This window comes from Phacochoerus africanus, chromosome 4 (genome assembly GCF_016906955.1).
Source record: "Phacochoerus africanus isolate WHEZ1 chromosome 4, ROS_Pafr_v1, whole genome shotgun sequence".
In the NCBI taxonomy this organism is placed as follows: Eukaryota; Metazoa; Chordata; class Mammalia; order Artiodactyla; family Suidae; genus Phacochoerus; species Phacochoerus africanus.
In genome coordinates this window covers 116,415,528-116,430,072 of record NC_062547.1, presented here as the reverse complement: position 1 = coordinate 116,430,072, position 14,545 = coordinate 116,415,528, and the positions used below count along the sequence as shown (strand labels likewise).

The 14,545-nt window shown below is 45.4% G+C and overlaps 1 protein-coding gene across 1 annotated transcript in view; it reads right to left on the bottom strand.

Moving 5' to 3' along the window:
• Positions 1-13,448, bottom strand: part of LOC125126224 (colorectal mutant cancer protein) — a 337,404-nt gene extending 323,956 nt beyond the window's left edge. The window contains exon 1 of the mRNA XM_047778410.1: positions 13,165-13,448. Coding sequence (XP_047634366.1) covers positions 13,165-13,221 — 57 coding nt within the window. The 5' untranslated portion in view covers positions 13,222-13,448. The remainder of the gene's footprint in view (positions 1-13,164) is intronic.
• Positions 13,449-14,545: the final 1,097 nt, after the last annotated feature.

The window sequence follows — 14,545 nt, the reverse complement described above, 5'->3', positions numbered from 1 at the left end:
CATCCAAACACTTAATCAAAAGTGCTCCCAATCAAGCATGAAAATAAATTAGATTTTGGTTTAACCAGGCTTAGATTCACAGCACCAAGAAATAAAGTAACAGTTATCTAATCTAACAGGCCAGCTGCAGACTTCCTGGCTACTCTCCACAGGCCCCTCTTGCTAAAGCCCTCTCCTAAAAATCCTCTTTCAATATTGTGGAATCACCGCATGTCGGTGGAGCAATGTAACTAACTCTTCAAATGCCATGGTCATAACTCTTCACTCTGGGGCCTGCCTAACGTGGCTCAGGATAATCTAGTGTGTCCAGAGGCAGGACTGCTGGTTCCCAGCCTGTGAAATGAGCCCTGGGTCCACAACCAGGCAGGAAGCCACTTCTTCCTGGACACCACGGAGGAAGGAGCCTCCTGCGCTTGTGCGAAGAGAAGCAATTTTCCTTGGAGAAGCAGTTTATGCTCATGCCTCATTGTATTTCCATTTGGAAATAGCAAGGAGCCAGCAGTCATGCAAAGACCCAAGCACAGAAAAAATCAGACCTGGACAAAGGAGAAAAGGGATGGGGAGTTGATATATATGAAGAACTCCTGGAGTTCCCATTGTGGCTCGGTGGGTTATGAACCAGACTAGTATCCATGAGGACGCAGGTTCGATCCCTGGCCTCGCTCAGTGGGTTAGGGATCTGGCATTGACATGAGCTGTGGTGTAGGTCACAGACAGGGCTCAGATCTGGTGTTGCTGTGGCTGTGGTATAGGCTGGCAGCTATAGCTCTGACTGAAACCCTAGCCTGGGAACCTCCATATGCTACAGGTGCGGCCCTAAAAAGCAAAAAAATATATACATATAGACTATTATAAAACATATACTTTAAAGCAAGACTCCTAGTGGTTAGGACTCAGTGCTTTCACAGCAGCAGCCTGAGTTCCATTCCTGATCTAGGAACTGAGATCCCACATCAAGCCTCAAACAAAACAAAACAAACAAAAAACAAAGCAAAATCCAAACACATACTTTAAAGCAAATCCTGTGATGCAGAAACTGCGGAAGTTGAGGCAGAAGAGGAAAAATTATCCCTGGAAGTTAAGGGGAAAAAGTCCTGGGTTCTATATCTTCTCCTCCGCCACTAGCCAGCTACTTTCCTGCCTCAGTTTCCTCATCAGCTATGAAAATGGTTTGGATAAAATAAATTGCAAATCAAAGAACAGCTTAATGGTGCCACCCAACAGGAGCACCCCCTTTGTCTAAACCCAGGCTTACCTGGCCACTTTCTGGTCATCATCTGACTGCCAAATAGCTTTTCAATAGGAAAAAACTGTCAGCATTCCAAGTTCCTTGGAGCTACATTGGTTATAAATCAATAAACTGATTTGAAAGTTCATAAAAATAACGTATTTCTAAACAGTGGGAGGAAATTGGTCCAAGTGACAGCAGAAAGAGCCCAGTTTTCTTAATTCAGAACCCACCTATATTGTGCATCATCAGCATCCATCAACACTTAACCATCCATCAAGGGAAGGCAGTTTTCAAATCGTTCTTGGCCAGTGTCCACACCACTCACTTCTTTAAACCATTCCTTTTAAGGGGAAAATACACTCTCATACACTGAAGATGTCCAAAAATCATTATAGTTTATTTTTAAAGCACCTAACAATTATTTCTGATTGGAGAAAATGACACCCTCTGAAAGTCTGGGGCTACGCAAAGGCTTTAAGAGAGTGAAAGAAACTAAAAGAGAAGCATCTGACTCATCACTCTACCCGCTTCTGAAAATACTTTCTTTCACTGGCTTTTGGGCCACAACCTTCCTGGCCTTTTCTTTGCCAGGTTCTTCTCTTCCAGAGGACATCTCCTTGCCCCTACCCCACAATAAAAACACAGATATACAGGAAAAGGATTTTTTAAAAAAGTCATTTGAAACAGATATCCAAAACACTCCAGAGAAATCTAGATTCTTCTCCAATGCCTCTGAGGCTATAGGTGACCTGGCCAGAACTATTTGCTCAGACCTCACCTCCTTCCACTCTCCCCTTGGCACCACACTCCCGGCCACATCACCTCCTTGCTGACACACACCACGCATGCTCTGGCCTCTGCACCTTGACCCTTGTTCATTCCACTGCCTGAAGTGATCATCTTCATGTTTGCATCACTCTCTTCCTCCTTGCACTCAGGTCTCCATTCAAAGATACCCACAGACAGGTCTGCCCTCATCACTATGGTAACTATGGTAACGCCCCTCCCCCCTTCTCCCTCCCTTTCTTTTTTTTTTCTTTTTTGCTTTTTAGGGCCACACCTGGGGCATGCTAGGAGTCAAATCGGAGCTACAGCTGCCAGCCTACCCCACAGCCAAGCAAGATCTGAGTCACTTCTGTGACCTACACCACAGCTCACAGCAATGCCAGATCCTTAACCCACTGAGCGAGGCCAGGGATCAAACCTGCAGCCTCAACATTCCTCGTTGGATTCATTTCCACTGCGCCACAATGGGAACTCCTGTTCCTGCCTTCAAAGATCTCATAGTCTCCCAGGGCGGCCGAGGATATTAAAATAAGTGTTCTGAGCACAGATGAGGGAAGGATCGACTACCCTGGGAGGCTGAGAGGAAGTCAGGCAGAAGCAAGCAGTCACTGCACATGTGCCATGTACTCTGTGGACAAGTCCACACAACCCGGAGGAAACAGAGACAAGCAATTACTGCCACTCTTACCCTGCAACCGACCAGAAGACTCCACTGCTTTTCTAATTGCCAGGCCATCTTTTTCCATGTTGGCATTCTTCCCTTGACAACTGCTTCAGTATTGCTCACAATTCCAGCTGGGGTCGTTAACTGATGTGCATGCACGCACACTGAAGTTTCCGGAAACTTTCTGTTTGCAGGTAATGGAACACTACAGCCTTTGGCTAAAGACACATTTCCATCTTGGGCCCCAAAGTTTCCGCCACGTGTTCCAAGCAGTGATCAAGCCTCATGACAAGAGATCTGCCTCAAAATATCCCACCAACTAAAGCATCAAGTAGCTTAAGCACACAATCTTCCCAGCCCAACAGACTTGGATTGCTATGTACAAAGTTAACAACCCTAACCTATAGCTTTCTGCATGGCAAGTAGAATCAACAGCTGCTAATGCTGAGTTGTTTTTTTTTTTTTCCTAGACAGCCTCACTGTTTTAACTCTTCTGCTGAGTTTCAAAAACATCTTGAAAGATGTACACATGCAAAGTGCTTTATAACTTCAGTCACTCCTGATGATAACGCAAACCTTCCAAAAGGTGTCCTCCTTCTCAAGAGTATTAATTTTGGCTATCTCTGATCAGCAAGAGAAAAAGGACATTTCCTAGAAAGAAGGGATGGCTTTGTGGTCTCAGCAAATATTTACTCTATAAATTGAATGTCTGCTTACCTACGTAATCCAGTTTATTCTTTTCTTGTTTCTTTCAAGAATGAAAGATGGCCACTTACCGTTAGGGATTTATCTCTGCCTTGCCAGCCCCTCGTTGATATAAAAATCCACGTCCTATCTACTACCAATTTTCTGTGTCTTTTTTTGGCTTGTCTGATTCTGTAATCCTACCAACATAAACCTCCTTCCCAGAATCTAGAGATTACTTAAAACGTCATCTTGGTTTTCTGAAATTTCTCTCCTTGGATCAAAGCCTAAATGTGAAATCGTTGTTCATCACCGACTTCTTAAGCTTGCCATAAAGGCGGCTTTTATTTTCCGGGGACAGTCTGGCTTCGGAGGAAGCCTTCTCCGTGACTGGCACTGGGTAAATGAGCTTCGGGCAGCTCTGAAAGCAGCACCTTGAGTTGACTCCCTGAGTCAACATTCCCTACTTGGGATGGACGCCCCCATTCAAAGTTCTGGCACCTCAAATCTGGTACCCACGGTTCTGTACATAATGCCTCAATAGGACAGGTCTTGGGATTCATTTCAAAACTTCCTGACTGGGCAAAGCACTTCCTCAGAATCAGGGTTCTCGCTCTTATCTCGGGCCTACAGCCCCCTCAGTTCCTGATCTCCTGGCTGGTCTTGGCCTGACTTCCTCCCCTCATCGCACTTCTCCTTCCCTTGTTCCGTGACTACCACCTGGTTCCGGCCACACTCCATCTATGCGTCCTCGCCTGCTGGGTTCAACGGCACACGGTTTGGCCGGCATCTTCAGCACAGGTTTCCTCGGGACCAGGCCACCAGCAGCTGCCTTGCTGTGCAGTCCTGGCATCTACCTGACCAGCTTTTTCATCAGCCTCATCACTCTGCAGCCCCACAGGACTTACCAAGGGCTGGAGAAGCCTAGAGCCCCACCTGCAGGGTGAGAGCCCTAATTCTTGTGACAAAGGAAATCTTACTCTCATCCTGGCAGCTGACACAATGCAGCACTAATTCCTGGGATGACGCAGCGCACACGGCCAGTGGGACAGAGGGCTTGGTGCCACTCCCTCCCCTGTAAGGACCAGGGACAGAAGGAGGGCCTCCTGTACCAATAAATCTGCTTTTAAGGCTCTAGAAAATCATTGTCTAGAATTCTTCAGATACTTAAAGGTGATGGCAATGACCATATTCATTTCATGCTTACAAAAGCATTTATCTGGGTACTGTGTAGAGATTACAGTGCAAATCAAGTTCAACTGGCTTAGGAAATGGAATACTCCCTCCTAGGAACATGTGACCGAAAAAGCTGAGAGCAGTAACAGAAACTAACAAAATCAAACAGTGTTTGACGAGTAGATTCTGAAACAGGACTACCTGGGCTCAAATTCTGACTTCACCATTCACAGTCTGTGTAATCTTGGTAAAGGTTTTCAGCTCTTTAATGCCTTAATTTCTCCACCTGCAGCATGGGCATAACAGAAGGTATCTCCGAGGGTCTTTGGATAATCAAGTATGTTGATACCTGGGAAAAGCTTACAAAGTGTTACCTATTATAGAAGTTCCCATCGTGACGCAGCTGAAACAAATCTGACTAGGAACCATGAGGTTTTGAGTTCAATCCCTGGCCTCCCTCAGTGGGTTAGGGATCTGACACTGGTGGGGGCTGTGGGGTAGGTCACAGACGCGGCTCAGATCTGGTGTTGCTGTGGCTGTGGTGTAGGCCAGTGGCTGTAGCTCCAATTCAACCCCTAGCCTAGGAACCTCCATGTGCTGCATGTGACGGGAAAAAAAAAAAAAAGTGTTACCTATAAATCACTATAACTATAAGTTAGTTATAAATCACTAACTTAATAGCTAAAAAGGATGAAATAAAACAAAAACTACTGCCAGCCATTGGGAATTTAGAGACCAGGATTTTAGACATGGCTCTTGTTGTGTGACCTCTGTTGTAGATTAAAAATGGTTGCAAATTCTTTATCTTTATCTCATCCCCCTTGAAGAGGTGAGATCTATTTCTTCACTCCTTTGAATCTGGGCTAAGGATGCAGCTCTTTTAACCAAAACACAGGCATGACCTTGTGCCAATTTCAGCCCTACATTTTAAAAAAATCGGTTGCTTCCACCTCATCCTTAGAACCCAGCTGCTAGGCTGAGAGGAAAGCCAAGCAACACATGGGCAGGCCCAGGTAGTGGAGAAGTGAGGTGGTCTCCAGTCCACAGCCAGAGCCAGTTTGCCAGCCATGCCATTTTGGAAGCACAGCTTCCGGCTGGAGTCACAGACCCAAATCCTACATCCCCCCACCCCCACCTCCTGTCAGCTCCACCCAAAACTGGGAAAGCATGAACTAATAAGGTTGTTTATTTTAAGATTCTAAATTTGGTGGGTAGTTTGTTATATAGTGATAGGCTGCAAAAAAAAAAAAAAAAAAAAGGCCTAAGACCAAGAACTTACCAGTTCCTCAACTTCTCTGCTTATAAAACGGGAATGAAGGAGAAAAAGCAAGGCATTCATTTAAACCTTTGTAGAACAACTACTATGTGCCAGCCTCTGGGACAGGTTGTGACACTTTTATTATGATGCTTATGGCCTGTATCTAAAACAGACATGAGACAAATCATTACAATGAACTTTGAGTCCATAAGGACAGAGAGTATAAAGGGGAGTTCCTGTTGTGGCTCAAGAGGTAATGAAGCCAGCTAGTATCCATGAGGACTCAGGTCGATCCCTGGCCTCGCTCAGTGGGTTTAAGATCCAGCGCTGCAGTGAGCTGTGGTGTAGGTCACAGATGAGGCTCAGATCCCACATTCCTGTGGCTATGGTGTAGGCTGGCAGCTCTAGCTCTGATTCAACCCCTAGTCTAGGAACTTCCATATGCCTAGGGTGCAGCCCTAAAAAGACAAAAAAAGAGGAGTTCCCGTCGTGGTGCAGCAGAAATGAACCCAACTAGGAATCATGAGGTTGCAGGTTCGATCCCTGGCCTTGCTCAGTGGGTTAAGGATCGGGCATTGCCCTGAGCTCTGGTGTACGTCACAGACGCGGCTCAGTCCTGGCATTGCTGTGGCTGTGGTGTAGGCCAGAGGCTACAGCTTTGATTAGACCCCTAGCCTGGAACCTCCATATGCCACTAGAGTGGCCCTAAAAACGCCAAAAAAAAAAAAAAGAAGTACAAAGGGGTGCAGGAATACTGCACCATCTCACAGTCCCTTCCAACTCATATTTTGTAACCTGATGATTTAGATTAAGCACTTCTGTGAGACAGCCACTTAGAGATAGTCATACAAGATTATCCAGAGAACAATTTTCTCCTATACAAATCCACTTCTTAATTAGAAGATCAATCAAGATAGGGTTTCCATAGCCACCCAACAAGTGAACAGGGAAAGCATGGAGAGTTGCCTCTATAACCTACATTCAGGAGTGGAATCATTTTATGAAAGAGGCTTTGAATGAAGCAATAAAGCCAGAGTAAGGAAATATGATTTCCCAGGGCAACTAGAGTTTCAAAGTAAACAGTGATAGGAGAATTTTATCTATTCATTGTTTAATGCCTAAAAGGCAAAGAAGATCCTTCTGGTCAATGAATCTATGACAAACAAGGCAAGAATATACAACAAAGGAAAGACAGTCTCTTCAGTAAGTGGTGCTGGGACAGCTAGGAGCTACAGGTAAAATAATGAAATTGCAACATTTTCTAACATCATACACAAAAATAAATTCGAAATGGATTAAAGACCTAAATGTAAGACTGGATATTATAAAACTCTTGGAAGAAAATAGAGGCAAAATACTCTTTTGACATAAATCACAGTGATGTCTTTTTTGGATCTACCTCCTAGAGTAATGATAATAAAAACAAATAGAAACAAACGGGACCTAACCAAACCTAAAAGTCTTTGCACAGCAAAGGAAATCATAAACAAAACAAAAAGACAACCCACAAAATGAGAAAATACTTGCTAATGAAGCAACTGACAAGGAATCAATCTCCAAAATATACAAACAGCTCATACAGCTCAATATAAAAAAAAAAATCAAAAAATGAGTAGAAGATAAAAATAGACAATTCTCAGAGTTCCCATCGTGGCTCAGTGGTTAACAAATCTGACTATGAACCATGAGGTTTCGGGTTCTATCCCTGGCCTTGCTCAGTGGGTTAAGGATCCAGCTTTGCCACGAGCTATGGTGTAGGTAGCAGACATGGCTCGGATCCCAAGTTGCTGTGGTGCTGTGGCCCTGGTATAGGCTGGAGGCTACAGCTCCAATTAGACCCCCTAGCCTGGGAACCTCCATATGCTACGGGTGCCACCCTAGAAAAGACAAAAAAGTAAATAAATAGACAATTCTCCAAAGAAGACATAGAGATGGCCAAAAAGGATGCTCAGCATCACTAATTATTAGAAATGCAAATCAAAACTACAATGAGGTATCACCTCTTATCAGTCAGAATGGCCATCATCAAAAACTCTATGAACAATAAATGCTGGAGAGGGTGTGGAGAAAAGAAACCATCCCACATTGTTGGTGGAAATGTAAATTGGTACAACCACTATAGAGAACAATATGGAGGTTCCTTTAAAAATTAAAAATAGAACTACCATATGATCCAGTAATCCCACCCCTGGGCATCTATCCAGAGAAAACCATAATTCGAAAAGATACATCCACCCCAATGTTCACTGCAACACTATTTACAATAGCCAAGACATGGAAGCAACCTAAATGTACATCAACAGAAGAAAGGCTACAGAAAATGTAGTACATATACGCGATGGAATATTACTCAGCCATAAAAAAGAAGGAAACCATGCCATTTGCAACATGGATGGACCTAGAGATTATCATACTAAGCAAATCTGACAGAGAAAGACAATCATGATATCATTTATATATAGACTCTAAAAAAAAATGATACAGGTGAACCTATTTACAAAGTAGAAACAGACTCACAGACTTAGAAAACACAAAAGGGAAAGGTTGGGGGGGGATAAATTAGAACTTTGGTATTAACATACACTACTAGATATAAAATAATCAACAAGGGAGTTCCCGTCGTGGCGCAGTGGTTAACGAATCTGACTAGGAACCATAAGGTTGCAGGTTCGGTCCCTGCCCTTGCTCAGTGGGTTAACGATCAGGCGTTGCAGTGAGCTGTGGGGTAGGTTGCAGACGCGGCTCGGATCCCGCGTTGCTGTGGCTCTGGCGTAGGCCGGTGGCTGCAGCTCCGATTGGACCCCTAGCCTGGGAACCTCCACATGCCTCGGGAGCGGCCCAAAGAAACAGCAAAAAGACAAAAAAATAAAATAAAATAAAATAAAATAAAATAAAATAAAATAATCAACAAGGATCTACCGTATAGCACAGGGAACTCTACTCAGTATTCTGTAATAACCTATATAGGAAAAGAAGCTGAAAAAGAATGGATATACGTATAACTGATCACTTTGTTGTATACGTGAAACTAACACATTATAAATCAAGTACACTCCAATATAAAATAAAAATTAAATTGAAAAAAAAAAAGGCAAAGAATATAAGTTGATTGCGTTGGACAAGAGGTTTTAATTACTGCCAGGAAAGAACAAATTCTTAAAGCTAAGTTTTTAGTTTGCTACATAAATAGGCAAGCAGAAAGGAGTCCACAGCTATCCTATGAAGATGAGTAAATCCAAATCACACCTGGGTACCACTGCGCCTTAAGTAAGACATCTTCCCAAGGTCTGAATTATTCTAAGAATCAAGAAATGTGATTGTGATAGTGAAATAAGGCTGAACTACACACTGGTCCCACAGGTTTTACCAAGACAAACCAAATTAACTGCTGACAGAAAATCTACTGCGATGAGGAAGAAGATTTAAGAGCCTTCCCTTGACAAGGCTGGGGAGAATTTAATGTTGCTGAATGTGTGTCCATTCAGCTTCTTGATCATGGGGGAGGGAGACTGAAAGCCAAACACTTAATTTTCTAGGTACTTTTGATTTGGCTGATGTTGAAGTTCTTCCTTAACCTCACACCAGAAAAAGGAAGACACCCTTTGAGTGTGCATCAGGGACAGCTATTAGGCAAAAAAAAGAATAACCAATCATGCTTCTCAACTTTTCCTTCTGTAGTAAAGTACTGTTGTCCATGCTCAAGATTAGTTCCCTTGGTTTAAAGTATTCAGACTCGATAGAATCATTTGTGGTCACCGAGAAATAAAAATGTTCTGAATGTCCACAAGCAGAGACCATCTTACTGTCTCTTATAATCTTCAACAGGATCTTAAATAGCTTTTGTTCAAAATAAAGACACAAAAGGAACACACTTGTGAATTTCCTGTTTTTCCATTTTTAAGGTTTTTTTTTTTGTCTTTTTTTGTCTTTGGGCCGCTCCCGCGGCATATGGAGGTTCCCAGGCTAGGGGTCGAATTGGAGCTGTAGCCACTGGCCTACGCCAGGGCCACAGCAACTCGGGATCCGAGCCGCGTCTGCAACCTACCCCACAGCTTGCGGCAACGCCGGATCGTTAACGCACTGAGCAAGGGCAGGGACCGAACCCGCAACCTCATGGTTCCTAGTCGGATTCGTTAACCACTGCGCCACAACGGGAACTCCTATTTTTAAGTTCTAACACATACAAAACACCTCACCCAACACCCAGCTTTAGGTTTCCTAATTTTTTTCTTCCTGTCTTTTTTAGGGCCTTGCCCACAGCATACAAAGTTCCCAGGCGAGGGGTGGAATAGGAGCTGCAACCTGCTGGCCTACACCACAGCCACACCAACAGCAACACCAGATCTGAGCCATGTCTGTGACCTACACCACAGCTCATGGTAACGCCAGATCCTTGACCCACTGAGCAGGACCAGGTATTGAACCGCGTCCTCATGGATACTAGTCTGGTTGTTACTGCTGAGCCATAATGGCAACTTCAAGGTCTCCTAATCTTTATCCCTCAAACCCAAAGCCCTCTTTCTGCTCTCGCACCCAAGAACTGCTGGAGCACTGTAGGCAGAAGCCAGCATCTCAGTGCCGACCAAACCTGGCCGTGCTCATGAATAGGACACAGCAGATGACAATTAGAAATTGATTGAAGTCCCTCCCCCTTGTTTAGAATGTTATGGAGTCAGTGTCAACACCCTTGTCAAAGAATCCATGACACCTGTGGTTAGAGGATTCTTGTAGAAGAGGTAAGCTCACAAGTCAACACCAATGAGGGAGGCCTCTTGTCTATGATACCCAGGAAATGTGAGGCCCTTTCAGAGTTCTTCCTGCCCCTGAAATGCCTGGAGACCATCAGGCTGAATGTGACGCCACAGTGACCTCCAGATAGCATTGAGGCTCCTGGGCAATAAGAGATATGGCACTAAAGGAGCCTCTGGGGGTATTTATTAGCTCTGCTTCTAGGTGAGAAGGAGGAAGCCACCAACAAAAGAGGAAAGCAACTCTGTCCCCCAAGATGAAGTAAAACCAGTGTTTAAGGAAAAAGCTACAGCGAAAAGAAACTCTGCTTCATCACAGACCTAATGTGAAAAATACAAATGAATTGTAGTTAAATCTATGGATCATACAGATAACTGCTCAATACATATCATAGAAAAGGCAAATTCTACAATTAGAATCATAAACTATGATAAACTGAACTGAGATTTAAGGTCCACAAGGTATGAATCATACAACTCCCTTTTGCTTACAAATTCTCTTTACATACACCCTACAATAAGCACTTATGCCACAGGTGTGGCCCTAAAAAACAAAATAAACTATGTACAAAAACTAAAAATAATTATCGTTATAGTCCACTGCAACCACTGAATCTGCAGGGAAACGAAGGCTAAAGGGACAGAGAGGACCCTAAATCAATGAACCTAGGAAGGCTAGGAAGAGGGCAGGGAATGAATGAGCAAACACTGAGGGAAAGGAGAGAAAATTTGGTAAAGGATATGGTTAAGGCAGAAACTTATTTTCTTCAGGACAAAACTATGTCCCATCATGCTCAAATATTACTATTTCAACTAATGCAAAGGCCACAAAGCACCCTCAGCTCTTTCATTTGGCCTTAAGTTTTCCAAGGAGCACTTCAGGAGCGACTATAACCAGGCAAAGAATGCAGAATTTTACCTCCCACTTGAGTTTCATAAATACTCTTGGTTCATCTAATACATTCACTGACTGTGCCAAGACTCTTCAAGTCAAGCCAGGCCGCTCTTTTCCATGTTCTAGCCAACTTCATCCTAAATCTGTGATTCGTTTTTAAACAAAAGCATCTGAACAGTACACTTCAGGTGATAGAGTTAAAGCTGCGACATAAAAACACATCATGTAAAGGGCCTGGCAAAGACCGAAAGATTCATGCCTTTAGTTTCACCTTCGTAAATGACCTTAAAAGATAAGTCAAAGGCTTCTTGAATAGTGTTATTAATGGAGCAGGGTCCTGAGTTCTGTTTTACATCTGCCTCTTCCCCCACCTCCCATTTTTTAAGGCAAGCCCTCGCCCTTAACATCTCCCAGCTTTCTGCATCACAAGCAAAGAGGAGGGAATTAGGACATGCCTCTCCCTCATGCAGCCAGTATCTCAAAAGGCTGTTCAAATCAGAGCAGGGACAGCACAGCAGCAAGACACTTGGAGCACCAGGCAGGGGCCAAGAGCACTCACTGCTGGACACTAGCCGCAGACCTACTCGGATTTCCCCCATCTACTCCTCCCTCTCTTCCCCAGCACCAGCCCCGCCCCCGACCCCCTCAAAAGGGCTCCGTCCTTTCATTTTCCCTTCACGGTTGGTAATCTGACATCCCGTCGATCTACCTTTCGGCTCTTTTTACGGGTCTCCTTTCTTCCCCTTCCTATCTCCAACCATCCTCAAGAAACACAGACTATTTATTCCACTTTTGCCCCATAAATGGCTCAATAATGGTGCCAAGAGGAAAATCCACAGCCGCCAAGCCTCCTGCAGCCTTCCTCTTCTCTTTCCGAGCGGCCAGTTCTGTAGGTTTCCCGTCACCACTTTTGAGGTATTCAAAGTGGCGCGGGGGGCGGGAAGGGGGGAAAGTGCCAGAGGCATCCCTAAAGTCATCAAAAAAGGTGGCCTCCAGCATCTGATGCCTCCTGTATTTGCATATCGTTTGATGTCGCTTTAATTTCAAAGCAGGTCTCCAGCACTCCAGTGGATTTGTTACTGTGAGAGCCAGGAATTGCAAATGCGCTGGCCTCAAAGACTCGGGAGTCCAGTCCCGGGCAGGAAATAAAGTTCTAAGCCGCTTTGATGTGCTTTCTCCCCACTCCCCTTCCCAGCGCAGGTCCTGCGTCTCCGCCTAGGAAAGACCACCTGGCCGGAGCCGAGCTAAACGCATCACACGTGGGAGCCAGTGGCAGCCCTAAGTACTCCGGTGAGCTCCCGGCCCCTCCAAAGAAAGCACTTACCATCAGCTTAGGCTCACAGCTGGGATACCCCTGCATTTTGCCAACTATGAAAGGGAATGCAGTACACAAACTGGAGGAAGGGGTCGGGGGTGGGAAAGGACAGGGGACCCAGGCCACGGAGAGTTAAGACGCCTTGGCAACATGGTGAGAGCTTGTTTCTTTTTTAAGCCACTCGTTTCAGACTAAAATATCAAGCCCAGTTCAGGTCATTTCCTGAGTAGCACAACAAGTTACAGCACGATCCAGAAAAAAATCTATTAATCTTTAATTGCGCTACCTCCAGACTTGGGAGCGCAAGGCGGGTGGCGGGTGGGGCTGGGGGAGATAGGGAGGCAGGGGAATTTGTCGCCAAGCAAATGCCTAAGAAACCAGAGCTCCCGACCTCAGCTGTTCCTTACCTCACTCAGCTCGGCCGAGGAGTCGTTTCCATATTTCACGGCAACTCCAGAATTCATGACTGCACTTTTCAGAGCCGAGCTCCTCCTCCTCCAGGTCTCGGGGTTTACGAGTTGGGCTTAGCAGGCTGGCTCTCCACTGCTCGGTCTCTTCTGACACATTTTAGTCTAGACAGCCATTTTCACCCAGGACAGTGGTGAAGCCCAAACGAAGGATGCAGGCACTCCTCAAAGGAACAGAGCCGGCTCGCGTTTCACCGACGAGCCATTGCTGCAGGAGGCTGGGCGGCGTGGCGCGCTCGCAGCTGCCGAGCCGGCGCGGGGACCCCGGGGCAGTGCCACCCTCGGCGCCGCCTCGCCTCTCCTACGGTGTCTCGCCGCCCCCCATCACCCAGCGGGAGGGCACCCCCAGCAGGATCCGGCCCCCTGCAGGGCTTTGGCGACCTCCGGAAGACACCGAAGCGGCGGGGCGAGGAAAATCCGCGCCTAGGGCTCCCGGGAAGGAAAGAAAGCGAGAGAGAGCCGGAGCGGGGCTGCGCTTCACGCTGAAGTTTCCCGTTTGAATCGTCTGGAGTTGGAAGTGCTTTCTGATTGAACACAGCTGTCTAGCTGCTAGCTACGGCGTGAGCGGAGGAGGCGGGGCCAGAAAGAGAAAAGGAGAAAAAAAAAAAAAAAGGGAGGAGGTAGAGAGCAGCGGAGACCTTGCCGGGAGAGCGGGCATCCTTCCAGCCCTCTGCGATAGTAATTACAGAACCCAAGTCCAGGAGGAGAGAAGAAACAGGAAAATCCACCTGAGTAATTGTGCAGAAAAATGAAAAAAAAAAAAAACAAAACCAAAAAACTTCGCTCCTAGTATCCACTTTCTATAATGTCAGAAGGTCGAGATAAATCTGAACACTGCACATTAAGCACTTATGGTACATTAAGACTTTACAGGAGTGTGCGGCGGTCATTTTCCCTGAATCAGCCTAAATTCACCACTGAGCGTGTAAATTCACTGTCAAACATCCTCATCTTCTCTCTCTCTCTCTCTCTCTGGGGCAGATTTTATTTTCTGTATATTCTTAATAAAGATCGAGATGCTCCATCACATGAAGGAGGTATGACAGGCTCAAAATTCCCACCCTCTCCAACCCTCACACAGTCCTTAAAATTATTACATTTCCCATCAGCTTCAACCCCCAGGCCTTCCTTAAAAATCTTACACCTTATCTGAGCAGAGCTAGATTTGTATTTCTGGGGCATGGAGTATAACTCAGAAGTGACTCAAGAGGCTGTTATATCCAGTGGACTCCTGGAATCTGAGCTCCCGGCAGCCTTGAGTTTCCCCGAGGTAAAAAAAAAAGTCCATGGGGTGGGGGTGGGGCTGAGATGTTCTCTCCAT